General features: G+C 54.3%; 1 protein-coding gene across 1 annotated transcript; it reads right to left on the bottom strand.

Annotated features, from left to right (window-relative positions):
- Nucleotides 1–12256: 12256 nt before the first annotated feature.
- LOC121836855 lies at nucleotides 12257–13114 on the bottom strand (the record flags this gene model as incomplete). The annotated part of the gene is made up of 1 exon (XM_042292135.1): nucleotides 12257–13114. A coding segment is annotated over one exon (858 nt), but the record flags the coding sequence as incomplete, so codon positions are not given.
- Between the last annotated feature and the right edge of the window lie 2526 nt (nucleotides 13115–15640).

Genomic DNA, 15640 nt, shown 5'->3' on the forward strand with positions numbered 1-15640 from the left:
GCGCGGGCGCGCAGGCGAAGAACATCCTCGACGAAGCTGGTGATGCTTTCATTCGGACCTTGGGTCCTTGTTCGAAGGATGTTTTCGGCCAAAAATAAAAGGGTACAAAGGATACTAGAGAGTTTTAGTAGATCGTTCCCATGACTCCGATAACGATACCCGATACTCCGCCACCGCCTCCCTTATGCATGCATAGTATCGTTATCGGGGCTATCGGAGGTATCGGAACGATCTACTAAAACTCTCTAATAACAGAGCGTCGCGGGAGTCGAAGTCGGCGTTGCAGCAGAGTCGAACGCTGAGGCGAAAACTGACCCCGCTCGCCTTGCGGAATCCCATATGTACGCCGTGGGTTTCTGGATTGTTCGGCGTAGAAGGCTCGGCGCGTAGAACATTCTAACCTTGAATCAGCAAGACGGTTCTCGAATTCACCAGAACATCACATTACAGTGTCAACAAAAATGTGTAGCCGCGGCCAGGAATCGAAACCTGGCCTTCTGCGTGGAAGGCACGCTCGATAACCTACTTGGCCAGCTGCGCGCGCGGCACTAATTTTATGACGTATGATATTTGCTATTAGTCTTAGAAAACAGTAAAAAATGGATAAATTGACTAAAAATTTGTAAGGTCACGTGACATATTAACTTTAATACAACAATAAAATCTAAACTCTTTATTTTTATATCCCATATTTACTCATGAGACAGCATAATACATACATAAAAACAAATTGTGTCGTTATATCATAAGTCACGTGACCTTCTGCGTGCACGGAGCTTTATCTCCTCCCGACTTGGCTATGTCCCCGCGCGTGGAGGTAGCCTCGGCCTTAATATAAACTGTTTTATAACGCCCTCAGCAGAACCAGTATCGACATCTTCAATCCTTAAATTCGAATGTTTACATCTTCCTGTATTAATTGCATGTTTATTCTGTATCCTGAACAAAATGTCTGCTGTGAGCTTTATGTTAGTTATTTTCAATTTACATTTCTTTTATTTGTTATAAGTTTTATTGCTACTACCTATGTTATTAGGTCATATCAGCTAATTTTATAAATTATAGCCCACATATAATACTGTATAATGACACGTTGAGCGACCATTAACCTTCCGGAGTCTGCAATTCTTTTTTCAGAGTATCACAATCGAGGCAATCATGAGCACATAACATAAACTAATGATTATTAGTATTATTATTGTGCTAATCATGATTATGATAATGATAATGATAGTGATAATAAATTATCCGTATTTTGTGTGCGTTTTGTGTGCGCTTTATAAGGGTATGGAAACGAAACCTAACAGGGCTAACCTTATTGTGTGTACCACGTCTCATTAGCACCTGAGAAACATGAGTCTTTTGTTTGTAAAGGCAAGAAAAGTAATTTTAAAACAAATGAAACGATTTCCCACTTGCACCTGGTAATTGGCGGGCCGAAGCTTTGTTCGGGGATCGTGACGTGTTGCTCCTCCCGCAGTGGAGCCACCCTCGGCAGCATAGGTCGGCATTTCCGAACCCACTCACTCACCATCACATCACTAATTACAGCAACATCCAAAAGTCACAGCCCTTCACATCACAAAGTACATCGACGTCCAAAAGTCACAGCTTTTCACATCACAGAGTACACCGACGTCTAAAAGTCACGGCCTTTCACATCACAAAGTACACCAACGTCGAAACATCACAGCCCTTCACATCACAGAGTACACCGATGTCTAATATTCACGGCCCTTCACATCACAAAGTACACCGACGTCCGAAAGTCACGGCCATTCACATCACGGAGTTCAACCGGACAACAAACTCATCCCCATCACGTCACCACAATCTCTGAACTCACAAAGTCATTCACCGTCACTTCACGAATCCGTCAAGTTCACGGAGTACTTCACCGTCCCATCACGAATCCTATAGAGTTCATGAAGCATTCCCCATCTCATCACCGCCAGCTCTGAATTCACAAAGTCGCTCACCGTCCCATCACGAATCCTATAGAGTTCATGAAGCATTCCCCATCCCATCACCGCCAACTCTGAATTCACGAAGTCGCTCACCGTCCCATCACGAGCTCATCGAGTTCAGCAAGTCGTTCCCCTCACGTCCGTGAACTGATCCCGTTCATGAAGTCGTTCGACCGGTTCGACTTCACGGCCCTTCACCGAGTCACAGCCATTCACCGAGTCACCGAGTCACCGAGGTCACGGAAAGCGCCGTCGGCCCCTGCAGCCGCGGCCACCGCCACTGCCTCCGGCTCTCAGCCATCCTCGAAGTTCTTTCGCAGCGGCGCTGACGGCTCCAGATGTGTGTGTCAGTGTGTGTGTGTGTGTGTGTGTGTGTGTGTGGGGGGGGGGGGGGGGGGGGGGGGGGTATTGGGCTGGGCCGGGCGACGCACCCTGCACTTGTCATTTTCTTTGTTTAGCTTGTTCCCTCTGGTTTTAGTTTTGTTGTCCCGTTTCTTTTATTTTCGTTTTGTTTCGCGCTTTCTTCATCGAGCGCGCATGCTGTGGAGAGCGAGCGGCTTCTTGACTTCCCTGCTCCGAACTTGTGAGATAAGGTGCTTGTTTCCGGGAGAGTTATTAGCCCCACGGAGGCCCAGAACCAAAATGGCTGCTGGTTTGTGGGCGAGCGGTATTACGAAGGGTGGCATCACTCTAGCAAAGCGCACATGAAGGCTCCCTAGACTTCGCCTGGTTGTCGGCGTTGTGATTGTGGAGGGGACCCCACCTGAAAACCTTCTGGCCTGTCCTTTTTTTTACCTTTTGTTGCGGACGGTTTTTTCTACGAAAAAAAGAAAGAAGGCGCTTATATTTTTGCCAACGACCGCTCGCCGAGGGGGCAAAAAGGAGAGACAGACACGAACCTGCGTGCACGATTTTTGTGAAACATCTCACAAACATTAATACGAGTCCATATTATATGAACGAAGACGTTTTAGCGCATTAGAGTTTAGCGAATAGAGATCACATACGCGAGTCACCGTTTAGGCATTTGTAGGGGCGGCAAACTGGGCATCCAAACAGACCGCGCCAGGCGGTCTGTTCAGAATGATAGCAAGGGGTGCTTCGGTATAGTTTGGGGGAAATAATATGAACTGAAGTTCGAGCGTCCATCGCCAAAGGTTCGGCAAGCTCGAAAACAGGACAGCGGCGGCCTTCATTTTATCTATTCGGTCAAATGAACACTGCCATTCGCTAAAGTGGCATTCGATGAAACGCCGTGGGCCAGGTTTCGCTCGCTAAACCGTCGTTCGATCAGTACAAAATTGTTCTGTGTATTTTATCTTAATAATTATGATCCATGGCAACCAGCCTATCGTTGCCTACCTCACTTTACGTCGTAAAATAGCGCGTTGATGTCACTTTCATAAGAGATACCATAATAACGCAGTACTTCACAGCCGACCGCTGAATCACCCGTCTAATATTTTGTCACGGATTTCATCATATATATATATATATATGAAGTAGACATTCCAAAACAAGAGTCATCCATTCCCAAAAATTTCAGTGGACTGGAACTACCTTCCCACATCTGTTGCCACAATTGCCACTTACTATATGTTTAAAAATTGCCGTAAATAATCTATACAGCTCAGACTGAGCTCCAAAGTGTACAGCTTTGTTCTGTTCTCTTCTAACTCCCGCTCACCTCTGTAATGCTGATGGCCCTGAGGGTATGTCAGTTAAACAAATAAATAAAAAAAGTAAGTGCCTCGCCTGAAGAACCTCTTAAAGAGGTCGCCTCTTTAAGAGGTTTGCAGCTTGCCGAAGCAATGAAATCTGTGTTTTATTCGAACCCATTGGTCAGAGTACACCTCATCATTAATTAAACCACTCATTGGATCATTCAACTCAAAGCAATATGTTTACTTCTGAGCGTGTTCGTGTCGCTCAACCTACTTTGAGCGAAATGCAGTCGAGATAACTAATGATGGCGCTCGACTCCACTTTTCTCTAAAGCCCCTTGATGTGTTTACGTGTCTTGCAAGTAGCGTCAAATGCGCGAGCGCACGAGGCCCATGTCTCGAGCGGCCCCTGGAAGCAAATGGCGGTGCAGCACTGAAATGAGCGGCCTTTGGAAGCGAATGGCGGCGGAGCACGCGCTCGCGGCACGTATCTCGCGCGTTTTCACAACAATGGTTGGCGGTACTTGTAAGAACGGCCTTTATCAAGGGGCTTTACTTTTCTCAGCTTTAAACCGAGGCGAGGCGCGCGACTCACGCGCGCCTCGCGCTCGTTGTTTTACGCCGGGGTTTGGCTGCGCATAGACTCGTATTAGATGTAGCGTACTGTGTTTTCGGAGTTCATGTTTGAATAGAATCGGAGCGTGTTTTTAGGAGTTTATTTTGTAGCGTAGTCTACACTGGCCGAGGCTGAGCAGTTTCGCGTGGCTTCTGGCGAGCCGTGCTGCGTATGCGCGAGGAGCAGTGACGTCACACGTGTCAGCACCGACAGGCCTACCTTCAAACTTTACCACAGTTCGACTAAACATCTGTTGGACAAAGAGTCAATCATTTGCTAAAGTCCGACGGGGCGGTGTTCGCGAATATAATAGACTCGGAAACTTGATGGGACGCAAGTTCTTGAAGCGGGAATCTCTACGAAGCGTTTTATTAAAGGACAGGGTCTTCTAGTTTCACCCCTTGACACTGCTTTCAGTCAGGATGGCACGCGCTGTGCGATTGATTGGGAGCTAGTGCGCCACTTTCCGCGAGAACACCAGTAATGCAGGCGGCTGCTACCAACGGAGAAAACTGCGAATGACAAGGTCAAAAGTATCTAGACTTAAAGGGGCGGTGCAGCGATATTCAATTGGAATGTTTTTCACTTTACACGAGCTTACTGGCACTAGTGGTTCTCAAGGATACTCACACGCAACACCACTGGCCAAGAAACTCCTTTGTTGCGCTGTAATTTCAAGGAGAAAACCGAGCGTTTTCATTCAATCTCTCCTTCGCAAAACCTGGTAACGTAGCTGGGCGGTAGCAGTACCGTGACGATATGTGAATGCGGCTCATAGATTGGACCCGAGCATGGCGTGGACACTCGATTTGGGCTCGTGATAATCGATAGCTCGAGAAGCATTCGGGTATGTCCTGTGTCCAAGCACTGCAATGACGAAAACAGCCGAACCATAATAATGTCTGGAACGCAGCGCGTGTCCTGTGCTTTGCCAACCCCAGCGCGTGGCTATGATCAACACTGGCGGCATATAATCGGCTCCAGATCACGTGGCCGCTTGTTCTGGCTGCGAGTTGAGGGGTGAACTTTGCTCGTTTTTTTTTTATTTTTTTCTACCACTTCGATTGTGTGTGGTGAAAAACGAACGGGTAATTTACAGGTCATTATCGTCAGGGATCCGTCCTAAGCGGTATTTGCGCAAAATACAAAAATCGTTGCATTGCCCCTTTAAAAATGAATTTCCTAACGTTATACTCACATGACGTGACGTGAGCATGTAAAACGTGGTGCTCAATGGCAGCTCATTTCACATCATTTTTCCACTATATTTTATACACCAACTCATGTTTACAAACAGACTGGAGCGCTCCTAGCCGACGCCACCGGCGCCGCGCATGAGCGATGGGGTGTGGGCAAGAAGCTCGCCGCGTCGCCGATAAACAAACCATTGAATTGCGTTGTTGTCGGCAGTGGTGTGAGTCCAACGCAGGTTTCTGCGTTGGAATTGTTGATTCTACGTCTTCCTGGGCAATGCCTGACTACTTGAGTAGCCTCAGCGAAATTACTGAGGCTCGCTATACCACAAAACTTCGCGTGAATAATGTGACATGCGGCGATTCATTCCGCGTGGACGCCGCAGAGGGTACGCTAAAGCCTGATTCGCATGATAAAATTTCGGTCGCAATTTTCAGTCATGACGTCGCTCGGGTTACAACAGCGTGAACCGTAGCTGAGATGTTCAACATCGATACTGAAAATCGCAAGCAGAATCGGACCAAGTGAATGAGGCATAACAAGTCGTTGATGGTCACTGGTAACAGCGATCAACATCTCCTTGTATCCACTGTTTACATCGAGCCTGCTTACCAATTTTCAAACTTAAGTATTTTGAGGCCTGCACTCACTTCTTATCGCAAGTACCGGGCCAACATTTGGTCCACGGGCCGGTGTCGTCTAAAAGAGCAGACGACGAGCAGAAGCGTTTGAAAGAGCAGACGACAGTTCGAGCGATCAGGCGGCCGTTCGATCTTGAAGACGCACTGAACGTCCGCATGCAGGCGGTCCCAACAACTTGGCGGTATTCCCGCTTTCATGACGGAACAAAACAAATAAATCTGATGACAACAAGTATCCGTGAATTTAACCCAAACTGCTTCCCGCCCAAGCAATCGTGGTCCGACGGCGACTGGTTTTCCATTTTCACGGCACATATCCACGTTCTCGGACGAACCGAGCACATGAAAACTGATCTTCAAACCTTTCTCGACCCTTTTGGTGCAGCCTCAGTCGCGGCGTTTTGACGAGAAGGCAAGTTTTTGTCAGGTTTTTTTTTTAATACAACCCTAGAATACACGTCTCACATAGGGACTTCCGCCTTCAGCCCCAGACCGGAAGTGCGCCCGACGCGTGACCATCGCGCCGTGACGTAACAGAGATGAGTTCGTTGGTTCGTGTATAGCCAGAACATAACTTCGGCGACATATTCGCCTATACATGAACTCATCTCTGTTACGTCACGGCGCGGTGGTGGCGCTTCGGGCGTAACAGAGATGCTCCTCAATACAAAAACCAAAAGGCTCCTTAAAACCAAAACCGACAGACTCCACACGTAACCCGTAACAAAGAAGAACAGGTCATAACGAGTCGACAAAGGACTTAAAAGGAAAAACCCGAACAGCGAACTTTTCCCTACACCTGGCAAGGTCAAACTTTGTACCTACAGGTTGCCTCAAGCTTGAAACACAAAAGCTTACCCCAAGCTTTGCGGGCATCTTCTACCTCCGATTCTCACAAACCCTGTCTCCGGATGAATATGACACTTCAATGCTTCGCTCTCGGCAAAAGGGTTTATTCACTCACTCATTGCCTTGGGGGGTTTTCGGGATCGGGGGACGGCCATCAGCGAGGCCGGGGGAGAGCCCGCTGCCACAGCAGCTTCTCCGAGTCCCAGCGGTGGTCGTCCACACCGCGTCATGGGAACATCGTCGTCCAGGGTCGCTGTCCGGTCCGCTTGTCGAGTCCGCCACTCGACGTAGTGCCCGCACTCCCTGCGCCAGCGTCCGGCGCCGTCCGAGCTCGCCTCCATGACCGGTCCCTTGTCTCGTCGGCAGCCCAAGCCCCTTCCTTTGTCTTCGTTCCCCTTTTAAGACCTTCCCAAGTCCTTGTCCCGCCGACCGTCCAATCGGGAACCTTGCTGCGACCGACCCTCCGACGTCAGCGCTGGGTGAGGGGGCGCTTGCCCCATCCCTCCCGGAGAGCTCGGACGATCCGCGACTGGACGGCGACGTGAAACGGGAAGGTCACGGGGAACGAAGGAGCGCCCGGCAGCACGGCGACAGGGACCGGCGAGGTCACGGAGCGCGGAGGAGCCAGGGAGAGGGTCCCCACACCTCCCCTCCCTCAAGGCTCGGACCCCGGGGGGCCTGAGTCGGCGAAGGGTGGACGGTCCCCGGCCAGGAACTCCTCCAGCTCCGCCATCACCGTGTCCTCGGCGGGCGGAGGCGGAGGCGGGAGGGGTTCGGCCGGGCAGGCGAGTGGCGCCAGCGGGGGCGGCAGCGTGTCCGAGACCGCGGTGGCGGCGGTCGCGGCGGTAGAGGCAGCGGCGGTGGAGGCTGCAGAGGTGGCCCCCTCCTCAGGAAGCTCCCGGGCCGCCGGGGCCAGGAGGTCGGGCCGGTCCCTCTGGAGGAGCCGCAGCGCCGCCTCGACGCACGTGGGGGGGCCCACCGCCCTCAGCAGCTCCTGGTGGCGTGGGCTGGCCTCGTGGGTCTCGCGGTGAACCACCGGCACCCGGCAGAGCCAGCAGGGGTCCTGCAGGTCCGGGGCCAACTCGAAGGCGGGCAGCGTGTGCCCCAGGAAGGGCGGCGGGACCTCGACACCGGGCGTGTCGTGGACCGGTCTCGGCTGGTCCCGCCAACGCTGGCGGGACACGAAATGGAGGTCCCGCTGCCCGTCCCATGTCGTCCAGGTTGCCACGGTGTGGCATGGCCGCCGGCTCCAGGCCCGTCCCCCCTGCGGTGACGGTCCCTCTCTTCTCCTGGAAGGAAATCGTGCGGGGCGAAGAGGCCTGCCCGAGCCTGGTCCTCCCCGCGCAGGCGGGCCCGACCCACTCTGCGGTGTGCCAGCGCGGTGGCTCGCGGAATCCGCGGAGCCCGCCTGGCGCTGTCCGGACTCGGCGTCCGACGCCCGATCGTGGGGCCACCTCCATGGTCGCCGACCTCGGGAGTCGGGCCGCCTCGACCCGGGGCGCCCACCCCGGGTACTTGGGGGAGCATTAGCGCCCCCGTTCTGGCCTGGCGGGCCTCCTGGGAGGGGTCGTCCCCGTCCAGCGCCGGCACGTGCTCGGCGTCCGGCGTCGTTCCAGAAAGGCATTCTGTGGGAAGGAAATTCAGTTAAAAACACAGAAATGGATTAAACCCTGCGCCGCAGATTGTAGTGACGGCAGAAACTCCTGTTAGAAGTGAGCTCGCCGACAGTGTCATGCACCGTCCGGCCAGCGCGCTCCATCCGTGCTCCGGACTGCGTCTGCCGTCCGGCCGAGACGGGGCTTTCCCCGTCCTCATCAGCCGCTTCTCGTCCATCGCCGTCCTGGTCGCGAAGGTAGTACACCTTTAAATCGGTCACGTGAACAGGGCCAGACTCCTCGGTTGTGTTCGGCCGAGTGAGTCTGTACGTAAGCCGCGACACTCGCGTACTTACCTCGTAGGGCCCATCCCACTTCGGAGCCAGCGATGCTGCGAATCCGCAAGCTGCATTACTCAGTGGGTGCATTCTCCTCAGAACCAGGTCTCCGACGTTGTACTCCAGGTGGCGATGGTTCTTGTCGTATTGTGCCGCCTGCTCGATCCTTGCGGCATCGAGGTTCTCTCTAGCGTCGTGCAACGCGCCCGTCAAGCGGCTTTTGAGCCCGGCCGCGTACGTAGAGAGTGGGCGACCCGATGCCCCGTCGCTGTTTCTTAACCCGTTCTCTAGTGGAGACGGGAGCTCCTTACCCAGGTTCAGGAACGCTGGTGTAAACCCGGTTGATCGGTTCACTGACGTCCGAATGGCGAAACCCATCTCGACGATGTGTTCGTCCCAGTCCCGGTGTCTCTCCGTCAGCGCGGTCAGCATGCTCTTCAGGTTGCGATTCACTCTCTCAGTGATATTGGCCTGAGGATGGTACGGTGTCGTCCTCTTGTGCTTAATATTGAGGGCCAAGCAGGAGTCCACGAAGACTTTACTAGTGAAATAACTAGCATTATCGCTGACTAGACACTTGGGCGTTCCGAAACGCAGGAAAGTGTCTAACAACTTTTCCCAGATTCGCTCCGAGACCAGTTTTCTCAGGGGGTACAGCTCCACCCACTTCGAGAAATGGTCAGTGACCACCAAAAGGTACTGATTTCCCCGAGGACTCCTCGGCAGCGGGCCAACGATGTCGCACGCGACTATCTCCCACGGGTAGTGACTCGTCACCGGCTGCATCAACCCCGGAGGTTTCCCGCCTCTCGGTTTCGCCTTCTGGCAAGCTGGACAGCTACGACAGTACCGAAATACGTCCTGCCTCATTCCCGGCCAGGTCGCGACGCGACATAACTTTTGAAAAGTCTTGCTGCCGCTGCCATGACCGGCCAGAGCCGAGTCGTGGAAGTATCTGATAAACTTCCTGCGTAGCTTCCTAGGAATCACCACCCTGAAGGGAGGGTCGTTCCCCTCCTCTTCGTCGATCGCGGGGATATAGCGGAGCAATAACCCATCTTCGCCCAGCAGATACGAATCGAACGGCGCGCCGATTCGTCCGTCAGTGTTCCCGGTGTCAACCGCAATTTCCGCAAGTTTTCCCAACACCCGCTGACAAAATCCATCTGCTCCCTGGGCCTCGACAAGCTCTGCCTTGCTTACCACTTCCCCCCAAGCCACGATCCTTTGCTCCCTCGTAGAGTGACCCACCGCTGCTACGAACTCCGGCTGCTTCCCCTCCTCCCAGCCATTCTCTCGCTTTCCCGCGATCGCGGGGGGCTTCTCCCCCGCGCACGGAGGTATTCTCCCTCCTCTCCCGCGCTCTTCGCCCCCCAACGGTCGCGTCTCCTCCTCCCGACCACCGTCCTGGGGCGCCCGAGAGAGCGCGTCCGCAACCTTGTTGCTCGAGCCCTTTCGGTATTCGACAGTGTAGGAGTAGCGCTGCAGGGTCAGAGCCCAGCGAGCCAGCCTTCCCGCTGGCTCCTTCAACCTCTGGATCCATGTTAGCGCAGCGTGATCCGTCTGTATGACAAAAGTCGTACCGTCTAGATAGAGATCGAACTTTTTCAAAGCGAACATGACGGCCAGCCCCTCCTTCTCCGTTACGCTGTAGTTGCGCTCGGGCGGTGTAAGCGTTCGGCTCGCGAAAGCCACAGGGCGCAACTGCCCATCGTGCTCCTGTAACAACACCGCTCCGACACCGTAGTCGCTCGCGTCCGTCTGTACGACGAAATGCCGGTTTAGATCTGGTAAATGTAAGCTCGCTGTATCAGCTATTGCCTTCGCGAGAGACGCGAAAGCCGCGTCGTGCTCCCTCCCCCAGATCCACCTTGAGTTTTTCCGCAGCAATTGGTTCAATGGCTGTGCTAGCTCCGCGCATCCCGGAATGAACTGCCGATAAAAACCGACCATCCCTAGAAACCTCTGAAGGCTCTTTACGTCACGCGGCGCTGGATAATTGAGGATGGCCCCCAACTTATCGTCGTTCGGCTTCAACGTACCGTTGTCAACGATAAAGCCTAAGAGATTAACCCTCGAGGCTGCGAGCTGTACCTTATCTGGGTTGATCGTCAACCCAGCCTCCCACATTCTACTCAGAACGATCTCGAGATGAGTTAGGTGCTCTTCGAACGAGTTCGAGAATACTACGACATCGTCCATGTAAGCCATGGCAAAGTTAAACTTCGCGTCCCCCAGCACGATGTCCATCAGCCGCTGAAAACTAGACGGCGAATTCGATAATCCGAACGGCAGGCGGGTAAACTCAAACAACCCCCTGTGACAAGTGAACGCTGTCTTTTGGACGTCGTCTGGTGCTACTTGGATCTGCAGGAAGCCTCTGCTGCAGTCCAGCGTGGTAAAGACCTTCGCGCTACCCAGCGAGTACATGATGGACTCAATAGATGGAAAAGGATACGCGTCCCTTTTGGTCATCTCATTGAGTCGGCGGTAGTCTACGCAAAGACGGGCTGTCCCGTCTTTCTTCGGCGCTAGCACTACCGGAAATGCCCACGGGCTTTGCGACGGCCGTACGGCCCCCGTGTCCAACATTTCATTGAGAGCCTTATCTAGGAGAGCTCGCTTGTGCACACTCAGCGGTCTGGGGTTACAACCCCACGGCCTAGCGTCTCCCGTGTCTATCTCATGTTGTAAAACATGCGTGACTCCCGGCCTCTCAGTAAACATAGCTGCGTGTCTAGACAAAGCGTCCGCTAACGATCGCCTTTGTTCGGCCGGCCCGTCGAAAGAAGCCACGATCTGTTCAACGTTATGTGGTACGGCCCGCGCAGCTAACACCTGCTCCTCGCGCAGCCTAGCGAGCGAACATTCCGATCCCTTCCCCAAGCTAGGTGGGGCTACAAAGGGGATGAGAGGGGTCAGCGGGTTGTAGTGGTACCCGTTATTCTTTAGGTCTAGAATGATCCCCTCTCGGCAAACGAAGTCCTGTCCCAAAATAACTGGGATTGACATGCCCGGCAGGTAAACAAAGCGCTGCCTCCTTCGCTTGCCGTCGAGGCCGAGGTGAAGGCGAACTGCGCATTGCGCCTCGGCCGATCCTGCCGCTAAACGCAACGGAGTTGCAACTTCGCGCATGCACAGGTTTCTTTTGCGGCAGTCCGTGTACACGGAGTCTCCGATGAGAGAGAGGGTTGAGCCGGTGTCGACTAATGCTAGATAATCTTTACCACCGATCTCTACCCGCACGTACGGACCCCTTTCAGGTGTCGAGTCCTGAGCCCGACATGCCGACGGCGCGAACGCTACCCGATCGCTGCCCGCGACTTCCGCCCCGTCGGCGAACTGACCCGGGGCCTCGGCAGCGGCCGGCAACCTTGATTCGGGCAACCCGATTACTGGCGCCGGCCCCGCGCGTTTTCCGAGTATCCGGATTCGACCGCTGCCCACGTGCATTGCCGCCTGATGTGCCCAGGCTGGTGGCACCTGAAGCACCTGACTTGGGCGCGGTCGTCGCGTGCTACAGTTGATCTGTCGCTAACGGCACGCGGCGCGCCGCCTCGCCGAGCGCTGTTGTCGCTGCCGCGAGCGTCGTAACGCGTCACGTCTCCGCGGTATTCGACCGCGCCGCCCCCCCTACGGGGTTGCGCCCCGGCTGAGTGTGCGCTGGCTACCCTGCGCCTTTGCTCGAAGCCGAATGGGTCGAGGGCCCGAGGTGGAATGGCTCCGCCATTCCCGCGATCCGCGACGGCCACGTACGCCGTCTGCGACTCGACGTAACCGTCCGCGGCGCGTCCCGTCCACGCGCAACCCGGCTCCAAGGACTCCTCGGCTCTTGGAGGGGGCCGATACTGCAGCTCAGCGAGCAATCCCGCTTGAACCGTGCGCGCCTCTCTCGCCAGTGCTTCGAGGTCTGCGAAATCGCGTCCTCGAAGATACGCCTTAAATCTGGGGTGGCACTGGCGGATCGCCCTCGCTACTTTCTCCGCGTTAGGCGCGGAGGGTTCGGCCCGCGAGTAGAGCTCCTGGAGTGCACGGACGTACTCCACGAGGCTCTCATCCGGGTGCTGAGTGCGGCTCGCCAGCTCGTCGCGAATCCGCATCTCGTAGTCGGGAGGAAGGAATTCCTCCCGAAACCGCGCCCGGAAGTCCGCCATTGATTGGAACGGCGTTTGCAGCCGTCTCCAACGCGCGGCGTCGCCCGTCAGTGCAATCGGCACGATCTGCAGCAGGGCTGTTGCGTCCGATGCCCCCAAAGCGGTTACGTACGCGTCTAAATCCTGCAGGAAATCGTGCACCGATTTCCCGTCGGAGTACCCCGAGTACGTCGGCGTAGGCACGCTCAACCGCGGGCGGGGTATCGGCAAAGGCGCGGCACTCGCGACGCTTGGGGCTGTCCCCATCTGCCGCGACATCGCGTCCATCATCCGCGTCATTGCGCGCATCAGTTCACCGGCGTCTAGCACGCCTTCCGTCGCTGGTGAAGCTGGGGGCGAAGTCCCAGTCTCCGGGGGCGCGCGTGAGCCCGAGTCTCCGCTAATCGGAGCAGCCCCCGCGCTATCTCGCCCAGGCTCGTCCTCCGACGAACCGTCCTTACTCGCGCCGGTGGTCGACCTGGTGTCGACCATTGTCACTTTCTACCAACTCGAACACAATTCGCAAAATTCGAGCACGCTAACCTCCAAAATCCGCGAAAACGCAAAGTGCGCGACCTCTCAGGGAGGAGCGAAAGCAACGGCCAACCGATCGGGCTCCCACGTGGGCGCCAGTTTATGCGGGCATCTTCTACCTCCGATTCTCACAAACCCTGTCTCCGGATGAATATGACACTTCAATGCTTCGCTCTCGGCAAAAGGGTTTATTCACTCACTCATTGCCTTGGGGGGTTTTCGGGATCGGGGGACGGCCATCAGCGAGGCCGGGGGAGAGCCCGCTGCCACAGCGGCTTCTCCGAGTCCCAGCGGTGGTCGTCCACACCGCGTCATGGGAACATCGTCGTCCAGGGTCGCTGTCCGGTCCGCTTGTCGAGTCCGCCACTCGACGTAGTGCCCGCACTCCCTGCGCCAGCGTCCGGCGCCGTCCGAGCTCGCCTCCATGACCGGTCCCTTGTCTCGTCGGCAGCCCAAGCCCCTTCCTTTGTCTTCGTTCCCCTTTTAAGACCTTCCCAAGTCCTTGTCCCGCCGACCGTCCAATCGGGAACCTTGCTGCGACCGACCCTCCGACGTCAGCGCTGGGTGAGGGGGCGCTTGCCCCATCCCTCCCGGAGAGCTCGGACGATCCGCGACTGGACGGCGACGTGAAACGGGAAGGTCACGGGGAACGAAGGAGCGCCCGGCAGCACGGCGACAGGGACCGGCGAGGTCACGGAGCGCGGAGGAGCCAGGGAGAGGGTCCCCACAGCTTGAAACACAAAAGCACTAATCACAAACGAGCGTGTTGGGGACGAATTAAGTAAGTGCTTATACTTCCTTTACACGTCTAAGAAACTAGGGAGTTTTGTGTGTTGTTCCAATAATTCCTATAAGAATACCCGATACTCCTCTGTCGTCTTTGTGCATGCATAGTATCGTTATTGGGTATCGTTACCGAGCACAAAAACCGTCTACAAGAACTCCCTACCGTTTATCGTTTTTCTAGTGAAATTAAAGACGACGTTAGCAAGGAGAAGCAAGCTAACTAACCTCGAAGGGAAGGGAAACAGAGGTCGTCTTCGCTCCCTCAGCTCCCCTTGATAACCGGTGATTTCTTCAAGCAGACAGAGCCAGTGAGGACGCCTTCAGCGAACATCAAACATAGTCTTTGAGATGAATAGAGGCAGGTTCTTAATTTTGTTTTTGTTACAAAAGAAGGGTCATTTTGAAACAAGGTCTGGTGGGAAATGCAAGATGGGAGGACGGGTAAACAGCTCGTCCACACTTCTAGACGGGGAACACAGCCTGTCAGAAAAACTGGACATCGCCGGCTCATCTGACAAAAAGGTGCAATGCCAGGCTCTAAAGAGCGTGGGAAAGTAAAAGCTCTTTGAGTGAACCGACGATACGTGCCCCAGAACAGCACAGCGACGTGCATGAAAAAAGTTTAAAGGAACGCGGCAAGCCCGCGGTTCAATAGTTTTCCATGTTTTAAAAATAAGAGGCTTATTCAGCTCTTTGCGCACCTCGTGTGTTTGTTTACCCCTCAGACGCTCTGACGTACCGCTATTTACACCTCGTTTTGACCAATGACGGCGCGCGCTTTTCTGTCTCGTCTTCGCGCGTTCTGTGCGCGCCCTTTATGTTTCCCGCTGATTGTTGTGACATTCTTCGTATTTACTTCTTTTCAATGGGTCACGATAACGTTCGCAAGCGCGGAAGACACGTGTTGGTATCCCTACTTGCACGTCGTATAAACACTTACTTCGAATTTGACTTCGACCTCGACCGCGCACCTTGTTTTTCATTGGTAGCCTGCTTGCAACAGAAGGATGACGGTGATGACAACGCAATCACGGTTTGCTTGTGGTCTTGTGTGATGGGCTCTCACTTCCGATCGAAGTGAGAGCCATTCGTATCGCTCCGACGCTGTTAAAAAAACTCAGCAGACCTTTGAATGAGTCACTTGCTCAGAAATAACGAGGAGACAAATGTCTAAGCGCTTATGTAAGAAGAGTGGTCTCGATTTCAATTGAAAAGCACTTTAGCAAAATGTGGCCGATATGGTTCGTATGCAAAACTAGCTAGCATAAAAAAATAGATAAATTCAGAAATGGGGACGGACTATCTGTCTCCCCCCTTGGAAAA

This window comes from Ixodes scapularis, unplaced genomic scaffold (assembly GCF_016920785.2).
Source record: "Ixodes scapularis isolate PalLabHiFi unplaced genomic scaffold, ASM1692078v2 PGA_scaffold2__306_contigs__length_199485367, whole genome shotgun sequence".
Taxonomy (NCBI): domain Eukaryota; kingdom Metazoa; phylum Arthropoda; class Arachnida; order Ixodida; family Ixodidae; genus Ixodes; species Ixodes scapularis.